At 42.7% G+C, this 16,642-nt stretch overlaps 4 protein-coding genes across 4 annotated transcripts; 2 read left to right on the top strand and 2 right to left on the bottom strand.

Annotated features, from left to right (window-relative positions):
• Positions 1 to 180: 180 nt before the first annotated feature.
• On the bottom strand, positions 181 to 3,477 carry LOC131137666 (uncharacterized). Its single transcript, XM_058085882.2, has 2 exons — positions 2,982 to 3,477; positions 181 to 2,012 (listed from the first exon to the last, which is right to left on the bottom strand). Exon 2 carries the CDS (start codon positions 1,959 to 1,961, stop codon positions 285 to 287), a length of 1,677 nt encoding a protein of 558 aa, XP_057941865.2. The 5' UTR covers positions 1,962 to 2,012; positions 2,982 to 3,477; the 3' UTR covers positions 181 to 284.
• On the top strand, positions 3,265 to 6,196 carry LOC131137699 (uncharacterized). Its single transcript, XM_058085937.2, has 2 exons — positions 3,265 to 3,727; positions 4,694 to 6,196. Exons 1-2 carry the CDS (start codon positions 3,532 to 3,534, stop codon positions 5,701 to 5,703), a joined length of 1,206 nt encoding a protein of 401 aa, XP_057941920.2. The 5' UTR covers positions 3,265 to 3,531; the 3' UTR covers positions 5,704 to 6,196.
• Positions 6,197 to 6,854: 658 nt separating this feature from the next.
• On the top strand, positions 6,855 to 9,727 carry LOC131137686 (uncharacterized). The gene is made up of 2 exons (XM_058085920.2): positions 6,855 to 7,253; positions 8,332 to 9,727. The coding sequence occupies exons 1-2, from the start codon at positions 7,058 to 7,060 to the stop codon at positions 9,507 to 9,509; spliced, it is 1,374 nt and encodes a 457-aa protein (XP_057941903.2). The 5' UTR covers positions 6,855 to 7,057; the 3' UTR covers positions 9,510 to 9,727.
• A 1,247-nt stretch (positions 9,728 to 10,974) lies between these two features.
• On the bottom strand, positions 10,975 to 15,707 carry LOC131137705 (uncharacterized). The gene is made up of 4 exons (XM_078797995.1): positions 15,280 to 15,707; positions 13,725 to 15,004; positions 12,963 to 13,065; positions 10,975 to 12,320 (listed from the first exon to the last, which is right to left on the bottom strand). The coding sequence occupies exons 2-4, from the start codon at positions 14,990 to 14,992 to the stop codon at positions 11,262 to 11,264; spliced, it is 2,430 nt and encodes an 809-aa protein (XP_078654121.1). The 5' UTR covers positions 14,993 to 15,004; positions 15,280 to 15,707; the 3' UTR covers positions 10,975 to 11,261.
• Between the last annotated feature and the right edge of the window lie 935 nt (positions 15,708 to 16,642).

Raw genomic sequence — 16,642 nt, 5'->3', positions numbered from 1 at the left:
TCGTAAACGTATGACTTTAATCACAAATTCTCAGATGATTTGAATACTCAGTCATAACAGGCATTGCCTGAGACAGCTCTAAAAAAGTCGGGTCTTATGTGACCAAGATGTGACTTAGAAACTGAATCTGTTACCGCCAACAAGCAAGAAAAAGGTCTCCCTGCAGAATGTAGACTTTTAAAATCGCTTTATTTACAGAATCCTTTGCCACACGTCATGCAAACAAAATGTTTCCCTTTCTTGGTTGCTCTTTCAAATGGTGACTTTCCATTTCGCCACGCACCTCAACCTGAACAGGGAGTTGGTTTCTCTCTAATGTGTGCTCTTGTGTGTCTGATTAAATAACTTTTCCTGGAGAATGTTGTGCCACACACTGTACAAGGAAACGGTTTCTCTCCAGTGTGCGTTCGCGTGTGTCTGTCCAAGTCGCTTTTTTTGGAGAACCTTTTACCACACACCAAGCAAGGACAAGGTTTCTCTCCAGTGTGTATTCTTGTGTGCACAACCAAATGTGACTTCTTTGCAAATTCTTTACCGCAAACCGAGCAGGAAAAGGGTTTCTCTCCAAGGTGTATTCTTGTGTGTCTGACTAAGTAACTTTTTCTCGAGAATGCTGTGCCACAGACTGCACACGGAAAAGGTTTCTCTCCGGTGTGTATTCTGGTGTGCAGTTCCAAATGGGACTTATATAGAAATCCTTTACCACAAATTGAGCAAAGAAAAGGTTTTTCTTCAGTGTGCAGTATCGTGTGTATTTTTAATTTACCTTTTTGAGAGAATCTTTTACCACACACTGTGCAAGGAAAGGGTTTCTCACCAGTGTGTATCCTTGTGTGTATTTTTAAATGCGATTCATCAATGAAGCCTTTGCCACAAACTGCGCAGGAAAACGGGTTTTCTTCGGTGTGTATTCTCATGTGTCTTTTTAAGTCTGCTTTATGATAGAATCCTTTACTGCACACCGAGCAGGTGAAAGGTTTCTCTCCAGTGTGTATTTTTGTGTGCACTTTCAAATATGACCGCTGGGAGAATCCTTTATCGCACACTGAGCAGGTGAAAGATTTCTCTCCGGTGTGTATTCTTGTGTGTCGGATTAAGTAACTTTTATTCAGGAATGTTGTGCCACACACTGTACATGGAAACGGTTTCTCTCCAGTGTGTATCCTTGTGTGTAGTTCCAAGTGCGACTTAGAAATGTACCTTTTGCCGCACACCGAGCAAAGAAAAGGTTTCTCTTCGGTGTGCAGTTCTGTGTGTTTTTTTAATCTGCCTTTTTGAGAGAATCTTTTCCCGCACCGCATGCAAGGAAAAGGTTTCTCTCCAGTGTGTACCATTGTGTGTGTTTTCAAATGTGACTTGTCAATGAAGCCCTTCCCACAAACAGAGCAGGAAAATGGTTTCTCTCCGGTGTGTCTTTTTGCGTGCACTTTCAAATATGACTGCCGGGAGAATCTTTTACCACAAATTGAGCAGGTGAAAGGTTTCTCTCGCGTGTGCCGTCTCATGTGCTTTGTCAGATTTCCCTTCTTCAGAAAGGTTTTGTCACACTGAGAGCATTTCCAGCACGTGTTGTCGGCGTGACACGTCTTATCAGCTTCAGAGTCATCATCATACGTGTCAGGAGGATGTAACGTCGTGTCATCGCTATCTGATAGCTGAGCTAAGAGTGCTCGTGATTCTCCGCAGCGGTCTCCTTCGTCTTCTGATGTCCCGTCTTCTGATGCCTCTCTCTTCTCCTCACTTTCAACTTCATCATCTTCTTCGCTCTTCACAGTGACACCGACCACTTTGAACTCCTCCGGTCCTTCAAGATGGTCTCCCCCCTGACTGATACTGTGATCCTCCCCTTCCTCTTTAAGGTAGATAAGCTGCAGCCACTCTTCTTCCTCTTTCATTCTGGGGGATTGTGGCTCATGTTCTTCCTCTTTAACGTGTGCGGGCTGCGGTTCCTCCTGCTCCATCCTGGAGTTCCAATTCTGCTGCTCGAGGGTGACGATGTCGGACACCGACGTCTGCAGGACACAAGAAGACAACCAGCTTTGGAAGAGTGACGCCAATTCATTCATTTTCACTGCAGACTGATATGAATAGAACTTATTCCACTCTGTTTTGGCTAAGACATGCACCATATTGGCACCCCTTTATATTAATAGGACTAGCCTGGTTCAATTCTCTGCTTGGATATCTCTGTGGGGAGTTTGCATGTTCTCCCCGTGCATGCGTGGGTTTTCTCCGGGTACTCCGCTTTCCTCCCACATTCCAAAAACATGCTAGGTTAATTGGCCACTCCAAATTGTCCATAGGTATGAATGGGAGTGTGAATGGTTGTTTGTCTGTATGTGCCCTGTGATTGGCTGGTACCCCGCCTCTCGCTCAAAGACAGCTGGGATAGCTGGGCTATATAGAAAATGGATGGATGGGCTAGCATGCTGGTCCCATGTAAACCTTTAAGTTTTTCACATATTGTTTCATTGGATTTCATGATTTTTCCCCACCAATCATTTTCAATAGCTTCCACGCCATGTGACCTTTGACCTCCAAACCACTTTATATTAATTGGACTCGCCTGCTGTTACCACGCACACCTTTTTGTTTGTCAAAAATGGTTTCATGGGATTCTATATGAAGTTTTCACACCAATCATTTTAAATATCTTCAGGGTCATGTGACCTTTGACCGCCAAACCACTTTATATCATTGGTCCTCACTGCACATCTGTAGAATGAGGTCAGGACTGAGCTCCCAAGTCCGGCACGCCTGACAAAATTTATCCGTCCATATAAAATAATGAATGATGGAACATGTAACAACGTCACGTGACTATAATAAATAGAACTGAAAAATACCAGTCTCATCACGCTAGTATTATCCGACACAGTACACTACCCCTTGAGATTGACTCACGGGGAAAAAGCTTTTTATTGTAGTGTTAATGAACAAATAAGAAGCTTACAGCATGTGAATGTAAGAAAGAAACTCACCTGCTATGTGTAACACAACTTTGCTTCTCGAAAATGGCGTCGTCGCTCGTATTTTGCTCGAGAAAGTTGCTCCTCGTACTCAGGTAGCCGTCCTAATCGGCGATTAGTCGGTGTACATCACACATTGTTGCACAATCGCCTCAATCGACGATGTCCGCTTAGCGACGTGTTGCTAACTTCCGGGAGTCTTTGTTAGCAAGCTAAGCTAGCCCGAGAAGCTCCGAAGGCTACCCGGAATACATTTACAAAAGTGACGGTTGGTGTGCGCATGCGCCTGAAAGCGTCTTCATCGACGTCACTTTTTTGATGCCAGACACTCCAAAGCGTAAGAACGCTACATCCAACAAGAATTTTAGCGGTCAGCGAAAAATTGGTTGCACTGTGCTGCAGTGAAATGCGTCCGAAAGGAAACGGCGGTTAGGCTGAAAGAATGTTGGGAACCGTTTTCGGCTAGCGAAGCTTGTCGCTGCGAACAAAGACACCCGGAAGTTAGCGACCCACCACCGCTAAGCTTAGCAGATCTCAAAGCGTAAAGTGTGGTTGTGTGAAAATGTGTAAAGTCCAAATGCTGAGAGCGTTAGTGAATCGGCGGCTAACCGCGGCCGTTGAAGAAATATTTGTCGTGTTGGAAAGAACGATAGCAGAGTACGAGGAGGAACTTAGTCGAACAAAAGACGAGAACGAGCGACAACGTCAACTACTGGACGCTGTTTTCAAGCATCCTCACGTTATGTTACACAGAGCAGGTTAGTTTCGTATTTACTCTCACGTGTTTATAAACATTCTGTTTGTTCCTTAACACCACTCATAAAACGCTTTTCTTAGTGAAGGTCCATTTTATCATGTATTCCACATAGCAGCCTTTGTAACCTGCGATATTTTTCTGTTCTTTCGTATTTCTCTTCGTCAATAGACGTGGATCTTTTGTGCAATTTTAGTGTTTTTTTGTACAGCATGGGAACGGTGTCACAGGTTGAGCCTGGCCCTTTTAGGAAGAACTGCATCATGGGAAATTGAGTGTTATATAGTTGTGTCCTTTTGCGCGAGGCGGCTGTCTCTCTCCCTCTTCCGTCTGCGCCGCCCATTTTTCCTGCGTCCTGATTGGCTGTAGACCACTGTCAATCAATCTCATCCGTGACATTTCCTGTTGCCGTCGTTGTTAGAAAACTAGCTAACCGTGTGAGCTGCTTTCTAATCGCCAATAAGCAGAGTTAAAGAGTTAACCGGGAACTTTATTTCATATTTTGTGCCTCTGGTATAAAGATTTTGTTCTAAAGAGAACTGAAGGTTATATTTTACGTTTTCTACATTTATTTCAAAAAGAAAATGGGCAATTTTATTTTAAAAGCTATGTATATATTAAACATGCATAATTTGCTATGCTCATTTTGTGTAAAAAAAATAATAATTTTGGCATATATAGCTTATATCGATATTCAACTTAAATACAGGGTGTTTTAAATAATGTATACACTTGCTGCAACGCTCTGTATTAAAGAAGACCTTGTGGCATTTATTTTTCATCCTTTGTCAGTGTCAATATATTCCTATTATATGGTAGTACCATAGTTGTATGGTGTACGAATATGAGGGACACTGGTGAGATCCTCAGAGACACTGTCAGAACATACGCTGGTGCAGGACAACGCCCCACTTGATGGCGCAAAGGTGGACTTTTCTAAAGCATGTCTTTGTCGTCATGTGTCCTGCAGATGTTAGTGAAGAAAGCCTCCACCCGGAGCAGCAGGAAGGGGCCTCCAAGGTGAAGCAGGAGGAGCCGAAGCGCCCTCGTGTTAAAGAGGAAGAGGTGGAGCCACAGTGCCTCCACATTAAAGAGGAAGAGGAGGATCACAGCATCAATCAGGAGGGAGATCATCTTGATGAACTGGAGGAGTTGACAGTGATTGACGTCGATGTGAAGAGTGAGGATGATGAAAGTGAGGAGAAGAGAGAGCTGGAGCCTCCAAGCAGCAGCTCAACTCAACACACAACAACGGAAGCTGATGGAGACCGCTGTGAAGGATCACAAGCCGACAACGTCTTCGCTCCACTGTCCGATGGCGACGACGCCACGCCGCACTCTCCTGAGACGGATGATGAAGACTCGACAGCTGATATGACACGTTGCACTGACAACACATGCTGGAAATGCTCTCAGTGCGACAAAACCTTTGTTGCCAAGAGAAATCTTATCAGACACCGGAGATGTCACACTGGAGAGAAACCTTTAACCTGCTCCGTTTGTGGTAAAATATTCTCTAAGCAATCAGATTTGAAAGTGCACACAAGAGTACACACTGGTGAGAAACCATTTCCCTGCTCGCTCTGTGGTAAAAGGTTCTCTATTAAAGGTAATTTAATAGCACACACAAGAATACACACGGGGGAGAAACCGTTTGCCTGCTCGCTTTGTGGTAAAAGATTCTCCATTAAATGTCATTTAAAAACGCACGCAAAAGTGCACACTGGAGAGAAACCTTTTGCCTGCTCACTTTGTGGTAAAAGTTTCTCTATTGAATCTCATTTAAAAAGACACTCAAAAGTACACACTGGAGAGAAACCTTTTGCCTGCTTACTTTGTGGTAAAACATTCTCTATTAAATATTATTTAAAAAGACACACCAGATTACACACTGGGGAGAAACCTTTTGACTGCTCGCTTTGTGGTAAACGATTTTGTACTAAAAGTTATTTACAAAAACATGCAAGGATACACACTTAAGGCCCTGTAATTTCCGCATTAACGGAACTGCAGAATCGGCCCATTAAAACTGAATCTACTGTTAAATGTTTAATCTCGCGGATTTTTATGTAGTGAGCTAGAAATTATGTAAATGTGAGAAGAAAGAAAGTTTCTGTGGGGAAATATACATGTACAGCTAACTTAGTTTGCACTGGCCAGCATAGTTTAGCAGAGCATGCTAGTGTGGCTGTGTGTGTGACACTCAGGTGTTTTCCACCTTTAAAAATAACGTGTTAGCTTTCTCGCTGTTTTTTCCCACTACAAATATTTCTTGAGTGACCGTAATAAAGTGTGGTGTTTTGTCGTTCAATATTAAAAACTGTTATGTATTTGTGAAGTTGTTACACTTCAATGCCCCCAGATGGCGCTACTGTCTTAGGCATCTGTGAACTATGTCTCTCGAGTTGAGGAGCCGTCTGTTGTGCTGGTGCCACGCTGGAGACGAAATGTTTGCCTCCCGCTCTGAAATAAAGACACCAAACTAAAGATAATGTTCTCTCTTTTTACTCGAAATATGAAGATGTGACAAAAAACGTTATTCTAGGACGTAGTGCTCAGTTGCTATGGAGTTAGTGTCAAGTCATCGAGAGGACGTTGTAAAACGCATGCGCACAACAACAAGCGACACTGAAAGGCAGTTTTAGTGATTATTCTCAGTGAACTTTAAAGTTCCTCGGTCGAGACTAGCTTGTTGTCTGCTAGCAAAGAAAACCGGAAGTTAACATATCACGACGCAGAGCTCACATGTGAGCATAAAAGTGTTGCGATTAGCTTGTGAGAGTTTGTTTACATTCACATATACGTGTGTTATTTTCCGCCAGGCGGCGGCCATTTTGGACAGAGTACAATTAGTATCACTACGCACCCACACAGTCCGGTCAGGGGCAGGCAGTCCTTTTACTCCGCAAGGACAAATAGGTCTATAGGCTACATTTCCTCAAACTTATTGAGGCCGATCGAAAATCGTGCGCCATGACTTGGTCTTCCGCTGTCAGCTTTTATGTCTAGTGTCTGTCACATGTACGAACACCTTCATACATGGTACTTCAATAAATGGTAAGGAGTCTGCGTCAAGTCATCCAGGAAGCTACATCACCGATGACGCTGAATGGCGCATGCGCAAACTGGCCGCCACCTTTGAAAGTATTTTCCGGGTATTCTTCGGAGAATGTGACCCAGACATACGTTGAGCGACAGTTTTATTCGTGTCAGTCTCGGTGAACTTTGAAGCTTCCCAGTCTACTTTAGCTTAGCTTGCTAGCTAACAACAAAGAGACCCGGAAGTGACGAACAGATCGCTAAGCGGAGGTTAAAGTGTTGCTGTAGTCCGAAAATGTGTAAAGTCCAAATGCTGAGAGCGTTGGTGAATCAGCGGCTCACTGCGGCTGTCGAGGAAATATTTGTAGTGTTGGAAAGAACGATAGCAGAGTACGAGGAGGAACTTTGTCGAAAAAAAGAGGAGAATGAGCGACAACGTCAACTGCTGGAGGCTGTGTTTAAGGAGCCTCAGGTTGTCTTACACAAAGCAGGTTAGTTTCATTCTTACTTGTTTTTCCTTTGCCTATTAACACCAGCCATGAAAAGCTTGTTCTTCGGGAAGGTCTGCTTTCATTATGTACACCAATCAGAGGCTTTTACAACACAAACACACACACTGAGCACAGTCAGTTGCGCAATATTAGATGACTAATGAAAAAATACCGGGAAACACAATAGATATGCTGATGTTATCATCATATATCATACATATTATTATGAAGTTGAGTGCAAATACACGCAGCTCACTAGAAGAGCCTTCATTCTGGGCCCTTTCTTCAGTTTTCCTCATTGTTGGAGATAGTATTGCCCTAAATAGCCCTTACAGTTCTAACATTTTTCTGGGAAAGTTTCTGTGAGTTTCTGAAAATGGCTTCCGAGGTGCTAAAATCTGACACTGGCACCTTGACGCTGACATGTAGACAAGAAAACCACTACTCTCAGAGAACAATGATATTGCTGTCACAAGACCAGAAGTGACTGGCTGTGTACTGCTGCTGGAAAGCCAACATAACATCCCAATATTTCGACTGGCATGAGTCACGGTCGGCATTGTTCTTGGTGTTTTACTCCAAAGTAACGTATCTAACGTCATTCCACTTTCACGCACAAGACGACGGACATTATGCCCTCATCAAGCATAACGACTATCGTACAGCACATTGAGAGAGCAAAACCCACTCTTATCTGGGCATGCCTGTACATGTACCTGTATATGGTTCTCAACTGGTTTGGTTCCTAGACTCACCATCACTTTTCAATTGTGTCGCAGGCACGACAGTAGTCCCTCGTTTGTTGCGTTTAATTGGTTCCAGACACGACTATGATGGGTAAATTTCTATCGTTACGGCATAGAAAATCTGTTTATCACCTTCCAAAGTAAGAAAGGACATAAATAAGAACAGGAAGTGACACTGGGGGTTCAGAGTTGACTTTTAGCCTGGAATCTGTGTTATTATTATGATTATGATGTCATTATCGTACATGCGGCGTGCGGGTATTCAGAAACTCTGAGTGCAAGGCGTCTTTATGCGCGACTTTACTGACACATGTTCAACATTTGTCCTGCAGACGTCAGTGAAGGACATCTTCCCCATGAGCAGACGGAGTGGAGCTCCAGGACGGTGCAGGAGGAGCCACAGCCCCTCAACATTAAAGAAGAAGAGGAGGATCACAGCATCCCTCAGGGGGGAGAGCGTTTCAAAGGACTGGAGGAGTTCCCAGTGATTGTCGTCACTGTGAAGAGTGAAGATAATGAAGGTGAAAGTGAGGAGAAGAGAGAGGCGGAGCCTCCAGGCTGCAGCTCGACTCAACACATAACAGAAGCCGATGGAGACCACTGTGGAGGATCACCAGCACACAACCTCTTAGCTCCGCTATCTGATAGCGACGACACAACGTCACACTCCCCTGACACGGACGATGACGACTCTAAAGCTGATATGACACGTCACGATGACAACACACGCTGCAAGTGCTCGCACTGTGACAAAACCTTTGTTGACAAGGGAAATCTGATCAAACACATGAGATATCACACGGGAGACAAACGCTTTGCCTGCTCAGTTTGTGGTAAAAGATTCTACCAGCGGTCACATTTGAAAGTACACACACGAGTACACACTGGAGAGAAACCTTTTCCTTGCACGGTTTGCGGTAAAGGATTCAATCAAAAAGCTGAGTTGGCGAGACACACGCGAACACACACTGGAGAAGAGAAACCATTCGCTTGCATGGTTTGTGGGAAAAGATTCAACCAAAACGTGGAACTAGTAAGACACACAAGAACACACACTGGAGACAAACCTTTTCCTTGCACGGTGTGTGATAAGAGTTTCTATCAAAAAGGCGACTTGAATAGACACACAAGAATACACACCGGAGAGAAACCATTTTCTTGCACATTTTGCGGCAAAAGTTTCACTCAGAAGATATATTTAATAGGGCACACGAGAACACACACTGGAGAGAAACCCTTCCCTTGCACAGTGTGTGAGAAAAGATTCTCTCAAAAAGGCGACTTAAATAGACACACGAGAATACACACCGGAGAGAAACCATTTCCTTGCACATTTTGTGGTAAGAGTTTCACTAAGAAGATATTTCTGATCAGACACGCAAGAACACACACGAGAGAAAAAAAACTTTCTTGTTCAATATGCGGCGAGCAATTCGCAAGTGGTACAAACTTGACTGAACACGTAAGAATCCACACTGGGGAGAAACATCAACATCCAGCAGCTCCATGATTGGATCACGAAGACCCCAAAGAGGCAACCTGTGATCTTCTTGTCAACTCCATGCTTGTTGGAAAACGATGCTATATTCGCACTTTGGACACAACCTGCCAGCAGTTTAGACATGAGTGGGGGAACGGTACATTTACAGTTTCCAAGCTGTACACGGACTATTATAGTATTGTTTCTTTTGCATTGTCTCATGAAAATACATAGAATATTTACAGAAATGTATGGCAACGGTCACATTATTGTCAAGATTGCGAATGAGCATGTCTGAATTGAATTATATTATAATGTATAATTCTACTGATGATAGAAATTAGACAGGTTACGTCCATGGTTCCACTCAGTGACCGACTTTTTGTGTGTTGTGATTGACTTTTGTCAATAAAGTATTTTATTTCTTTTACTTTGCTATCATTTTTTGTCACACCACAAACATATATTGACTATAATAAAGTGTGATGTTTTGTCTCTCTCGAATTCGCAAAACAAAGGGTCCTAAAATGACAAAAAATACCGCGACATTTATGAAGTGGCTGCTTTATGACGTTGCAAAGCGCATGCGCACACCAGCCAACACTTTAGCAAGCACGGATTCCGGAAACGTTCGGAATAAACACAGTTGGCAAATGTTAAAAATACATACCTATTTTGGGCGACTAAGTGATTCGGTGATAATGAGAGACAGTTTTATTAATGTCAGTTTTAACTCGTCTCAGTGAACTTCGAATCTTCTCAGGCTAGCGTAGCTTCCTAGTTGAAGTATGCCCAGTTTGTAGTGACGTCACTATGACGTTCTATAGTGCATGCGCATACCAGCCGCTATTTCTGAAACAGTTTTCCGGCCAAAATACCCCCCTCAATGGATAATTATTTAAAAATATTCAATCTGAACAATGCAGGATGAAGTGACGGTGAGAAGTGTCAGGCTAACTCGTCTCAGTCGTGAACTTTGACGCTTCTCAAGCTAGCTTAAATTGCAAAAAAGCTTAGCATGGCTAGCTCGCCTCGCCCCCTTCACGTGCCCACCGCCAAAGGTCACACAAGTCTCCACTTTTCATAGTTGTCAAAGTTATGAGTTTTTATACCTATTCCTACGAGAATTAAGTCAGAAATGGACGACTTTATTTGTAATATTACGACTTTTTTCTGTCGTAAATTTACAACTTTATTCCCGTAATATTGCAGCTTTTTTGTGTTAAATTTACGACTTTTGGCTTGAAATCTTAGGGTTAGGGTTAAAAGTTTTAAAAATGTACATTTTTAGAAATTATCCTCATTATAAAATAGCATGTAACTTCCCCTAGAGGTAGGGTGGGGAAAATAAAAAGTACATAAAATAATAAACATTAATTAATGATAATAAAAATGTTTGTACCAGGTTTCACCACTAGAGGACAGTATAAGCATGATCATGCTCTGTTTATGGAGATTTCAATGTACTTAACCGTCTTTGTCCTTGTAAATGAATGAAAACAGGTTGAACAAATTCCAAATGTAGGCTTTCTTATTGCGTATTCATCACCACACATTTATACAGTGCAGAGTCCCATCAATCCATCAATACAGCATACGTAGGACATTTATGGAGCACATGTTTCCCTTATAGTGTTCTTTGCCTTCTAGTTTCTCCCCAGTGTGCCTTCTGAAGTGTTCAGTTGTGTTGCAATGAAGCGCTGACCACACACTGAACACCGACTGCGTCCCGGTGTGAACTTTCAAAGTGGTCTACCGAAAGACGCTTCGACCCCGGAGGACTCAGGGAAAAGGTTTCTCTCCGGTGTGCACTCTCACGTGTCTGTTTAAATACTTTTTTTGGTAAAACCTTTCATCGCACATGGAGCAATGGAAAGGTTTCTCCCCGGTGTGTAACCTCATGTGTACGTCCAAGTGCGCCTTTACGGTGAACACTTTGGCGCAAACTGAGCAGTGAAAAGGTTTCTCTCCAGTGTGTACTCTTGTGTGTCTTTTCAAATCGTTTTGTTGAAAGAATCTTTTACCGCACACCGTGCAAGGAAAAGGTTTCTCTCCGGTGTGTTTTTTGGTGTGCTTCTGTAAATCGCCTTTATGGTAGAACGTTTTATCACAAACCGTGCACGGGAAAGGTTTCTCTCCTGTGTGTACTTTAGTGTGTCTTTTTAAATTTCCTTTGAGGTGGAACGTCTTACCACAGACTGTGCAAGAAAAAGGTTTCTCTCCATTGTGTATTGATGTGTGTCTTTTTAAATTACCTTTGAGGTAGAATGTTTTACCACAAACTGTGCATAGGAAAGGTTTCTCCCCAGTGTGTATTCTGGCATGGACTTTCAAATTTGACTTCTTAATGAATCTTTTGCCACAAACTGGGCATGAAAAGGGTTTCTCTCCTGTGTGTATTCTCATGTGTTTCTTCAGATTGCCTTTGCTGACAAAAGTTTTGTCGCACTGAGAGCATTTCCAGCGCGTGTTGTCGGTGTGACGTGTCATATCAGCTTCGGAGTCGTCATCATCCGTGTCGGGAGAGTGTGACGTCGTGTCATCGCTCTCTGACAGCGGAGCTAAGAGGTTATGTGCCGGTGATCCTCCACGGCGGTCTCCATCGGCTTCCGTTGTCGTGTGTTGAGCTGAGCTGCTGCTGCTTGGAGGCTCAGCCTCATCTTCACTCTTCACACGGACAACAATCACGGGGAACTCCTCCAGTCCTTCCAGATGCTCCCCATTCTGACTGATGCCGTGCTCCTCCTCTTCCTCTTTAATGAGGTGCTGTTGTGGATCCTCCTCTTCCTCTTTAATGTAGGGGGGCTGTGAATCCTCCTGTTCCATCCCGGAGTTCCACTCCTGCTGCTCAGGGGGAAGATAAGATAACGTGCACATTTTTTGTCATGAAAACATGACTTTTTTCCCTGATATGTTGACTTTTAAAAAGCGTTCTTGTGTCAATTTTACTCATAATTATGACTTATTAGGATTTTTCAAGTATGTATTTGTATTTTCCAAATTAGTTTAAACAAATTAGTTGTTTGGTTTTTCAAAAGACTTTATGAAAAACACTAGAAAGGTGTGTTTTGTCTTTAATATTTCGATGTCATGCTGATAAAATGACATTTTTCCTCATCATATTCCTCACGTTATTCTTTGAAATTAATTTTTAAGTGTAAGTTTTTCGCTTAATAGCTGACTTCATCCTGTAATTTTGCTAAATAACGAAAGTTAAATGATTAAAAGAGAAGATTTATATGAGAATAAAATCGTGATATGACCAACAATAGTTGGAAAAAACTCGTAATATTATGACAAACAAAACAAAAACATTGTAATGTCGTGAGAATAAAGTCAAAACATGAATTTACAAGAACATTTCCAAGAAAGTTGAAACTGTCTGAATTTGAAAAAAAATCCATATGGTATCGATCCGACACCGACACGTTCCCTCGGTTTACGAATAGCGTTAATGAACAAATAGAATAGAATGAAACTGACCTCCTCTGTGTAGGAACCGCGTCCAATAGTCGACGTTGTCGCTCGGTCTCCTCTTTTGTCCTGGAAAGTTACCCCTCGTACTCTGCTATTGTTTTTTCTCTCACTGCAAGTATTTCTTCAACAATAAGTCGCTGATTCTCCACTTAACTTGATTCACTTGATCTCTGCTTGTAGCGGTGTGTTGCTAACTTTCGGGTCTCTTTGTTAGCAGCTAGCAAGCAAAGCTAGCTTCGAGAAGCTTCTGCGTTCACTGCGACGAGTTTATCCCGACAGTAATGGAACTGTCTCTCGCTGTTGCTTAATACCCACGCCGTCCACATTCAATATATTTCAGAATTAATAATTATACATTGTGTATTTCTTCAGAACGCTACGCAGGATATATTTCCGAAGGTGGCAGTGTCAGTGTGCGCATGCGCTGTGTAAGATCACAGTGACGTCACTTTTACAACGCTTCCACTCACTTGCCAAACATCCGGTAAGAAGGCTTCAATTTCCCCACCGTTTTATGACCGTCACTACACAAATGATGTTTATTGTTAGAAATAAATAAATAAAGATAGCAAAAGAACTTTCAAAACTTTATTGACAAAATTTTGCTCTGTCAAGTGTTCATTTTTTTCAATGTCTGAAATATCTGAAATATGTCAATTTTATGATACACTTATGTACTTTGGAAGGATAAATAACACACACACACACACACATATATATATATATATACACACATACATATATATACATAAACACAATTATGTTGTTGTTGTGTACTTTCTGAGAGATTTCCCTCCGTTGTGTACTCTTGTGTGTCTCTTCAAACTACTTTTTAGGTCGAATGTTTTGCCACAGACTGTGCAAGAAAAAGGTTTCTCCCCAGCGTGTATCACTGCGTGTCTTTTCAAATTAGCTTTCTGGTAAAATGTTTTCCCACAAACCGCGCAAGGAAAAGGTTTCTCGCCAGTGTGTACCCTTGTGTGTCTTTTCAAAAGATTTTGTTGGGAGAATCTTTTACCACAAACTGTGCAAGGAAACGGTTTCTCCCCAGTGTGTATTGCTGTGTGTCTTTTTAAATTACCTTTGAGGTAAAAGGTTTTACCACAAACCGTGCAAGGAAACGGTTTTTCACCAGTGTGCATTTTGGTGTGCGCTTTCAAATGTGACCGACGAGAGAATTGTTTACCGCACACAGTGCAAGGAAAAGGTTTCTCTCCGGTGTGTATTGCTGTGTGTTTTTTTAAATTACCCTTTAGGTAGAACGTTTTACCGCACACTGCACAAGGAAAAGGTTTCTCCCCGGTGTGTATTCGTGTGTGGACTTTTAAATTCGACTTCTTAATGAATCTTTTACCACAAACTGTGCAGGAAAAAGGTTTCTCTCCAGAGTGAATGGTCGCATGTTTTTTTAAGTCAGATTTTTGATAGAATCTTTTACCACACACCGAGCAAAGAAAAGGTTTCTCTCCAGTGTGTATTCTTGTGTGTTCTTTCAGATACGACTTAGCGCTGAACCTTTTACTGCAAACTGAGCAGGCGAAAGGTTTCTCTCCAGTGTGTATACCAACATGCCTTTTCAGATTTCTCCGGCTGACAAAGGTTTTCTCACACTGAGAGCACTTAAAGCGCGTGTTGGCAGCGTGACGTGTCGTATCAGCTTCAGAGTCATCCTTATCTGTGTCGGGAGAGTGCGACATCGTGTCGTCACTATCTGATAGCGGGGCTAATAGTGCTTGTGATCCTCCGCAGTGGTGTCCGTCAGCTTCTGTTGTCATGTGGTGAGCTGAGCTGCTGCTTGGAGGCTCCGCCTCTCTCTTCTTCTCCTCACTTTCATCTTCACTCTTCACAGGGACAATAATCACTGGGAACTCTTCCAGTCCTTCAAGATGCTCTCCCTTCTGATTGATGCTGTGATCCTCCTCTTCCTCTTTAATGTGGGCGGGCCGTGGCTCCCCCGCTTCCTCTTTAAAATGGAGATGTTGTGGCTCCCCCTCTTCCTCTTTAATGTGAGGATGCTGTGGCTCCTCCTGTTCCATGCTGGAGTTCAACTACAAGACACAAAAAGACATGTTTTAGAAAAGTCCAGGTTTGCTCTGTCACATCCGTAGTGCATCTCGTCTTCTTCTCCTTTCGATGGTAAATAATTGGATCTTATACTAAAGCTCTCAAACTAGTCTGGCTGATGTGTGATGTTGAACAAAAACACAGCAGCGAACTGAAAAATGTACATCTCATCACGATTGTATCTTGAGATCGATTCACGGAGAAAAGCTTTATCAGGAGTCGTGTTAATGCACAAATATTAAGTAAACATGTCACTAACCCGCACTGCGTAACACAACCAACTCGAGGCTCGGAAGTCGTTGACGTTGTCGCTCGTTCCCCTCTTTTCTTCGAGAAAGTTCCTCCTCGGACTCCACTATCGTTCTTTCTCACACTACAAACATTCAAGCAGCCGCGTTTAGAAACCGCATACACACTTGGACACGATCGCCAGCCACGTTTTATGTCTGCTTAGTGATGTGTTGTTAACTTCCTGGTCTCTTTGTTAGCAGATAGCACGCTAAGCTAGCTTGGGAAGCTTCCAAGTTCGCTACTGCAAAAGTAAATCATCAGTAAGGTAAAAGTAAACTAAAACTACAGTGGCCTCTCATTGTCAGTTAAGTCCACTAAGTATTCATTGTTGTTTTTTTGCTCCGAAAGCTAGCAAAAATATGTATATTTCCATTCGTGGTGGCTGGTGTGCGCATGCGCAACGGTGACGTACTGCAAAACAACGACAGGCCACGCCCCATGAGAATGTTTTCATTCCACAACCGGTCACAAAACAAGTCAGTCGTTTACAGTTTCTTGTTTATATTAAATATGCTGAAGTGTTAGCTTCCGGGTCTCTTTGTTAGCAGCTAGCAAGCTAACCTACCGCTAGAAGCTTCAAAATGTGTATCTAGACATTAAATACTGCCCCTCGTTGTCACGTTATCTCTTTGTCGTCCACGTGAAATATTTTTACAAGGGTTGGTTGTGTTTTTATGAGGCGGTGGTCGCTGTGCGCATGCGCCATGTAACGCACCAGAGACGTCACTTTGTGGGTGGCTTCCGTCTCACACACACACACACAAGCATCGTAACATTACATCCCATGAGAATATTTTATTTCATAAGCAGTAATACAGGAACTCAACACATTTGTAGTGAAATCAAAACTTTATTGACAGAAGTTTGTCCCAACCAGGCACTTCCTGCTGCTCATCAGCTCATTCCTTTCAGCAGAACTGCTTTTGAACGTCTCGTGTGGATGTAGAATCTCTATTGGGTTGAGGTCTGGGCTCCAAAAAGGCGTATTTTGTTTTCTGAAGCCACTCTGTTGTGGATGTGCTTATGCATTTTGGGTGGTTGTCCTCTTCCTCTTGTCCTCTTCCTCACCCAACACAACCTGACTCCAGCACATTCTCACATGATATTATGTCAATGTCGCTGTCGCTAATTGACTATAGAGTTTTACACCCCATTTCCTCCCGTCTCTTACATCATCTTCTTTTACAATCAAGCTGGGTGAGTCCTTTAAATGTGGACTCTCATGTTCGGTCAAGTTTGTGAACAGCTGAGCAAACAGCTTTCAAGAAAAGTTGTTTCCTCGAGTGTGCGTTCTTGTGTGTCCCATCAAAGTTATTTTCTGAGAGAAGCCT

This window comes from Doryrhamphus excisus, linkage group LG17 (genome assembly GCF_037039965.1).
Source record: "Doryrhamphus excisus strain RoL-2023G ecotype Guam linkage group LG17, RoL_Dexc_Guam_v1.1, whole genome shotgun sequence".
Taxonomy (NCBI): domain Eukaryota; kingdom Metazoa; phylum Chordata; class Actinopteri; order Syngnathiformes; family Syngnathidae; genus Doryrhamphus; species Doryrhamphus excisus.
The sequence above is the reverse complement of the archived record's forward strand: the minus strand, read 5'-3'. Positions and strand labels throughout refer to the sequence as shown.

Bases quoted from the DNA above. Each gene is read 5' to 3' on its own strand.
- LOC131137686 (XM_058085920.2), top strand. From the start codon at position 7,058: ATGTGTAAAGTCCAAATGCTGAGAGCGTTGGTGAATCAGCGGCTCACT. The intron at 7,254-8,331 runs GTTAGTTTCATT...TTTGTCCTGCAG, and splicing joins GGTTGTCTTACACAAAGCAG to ACGTCAGTGAAGGACATCTT.
- LOC131137699 (XM_058085937.2), top strand. From the start codon at position 3,532: ATGTGTAAAGTCCAAATGCTGAGAGCGTTAGTGAATCGGCGGCTAACC. The intron at 3,728-4,693 runs GTTAGTTTCGTA...TGTGTCCTGCAG, and splicing joins CGTTATGTTACACAGAGCAG to ATGTTAGTGAAGAAAGCCTC.
- LOC131137666 (XM_058085882.2), bottom strand. From the start codon at position 1,961: ATGGAGCAGGAGGAACCGCAGCCCGCACACGTTAAAGAGGAAGAACAT.
- LOC131137705 (XM_078797995.1), bottom strand. From the start codon at position 14,992: ATGGAACAGGAGGAGCCACAGCATCCTCACATTAAAGAGGAAGAGGGG. The intron at 13,066-13,724 runs AACAACATAATT...AAATACTTGCAG, and splicing joins TCTCTCAGAAAGTACACAAC to TGAGAGAAAAAACAATAGCA. The intron at 12,321-12,962 runs GTCAGTTTCATT...CCTGAGCAGCAG, and splicing joins GCGGTTCCTACACAGAGGAG to GAGTGGAACTCCGGGATGGA.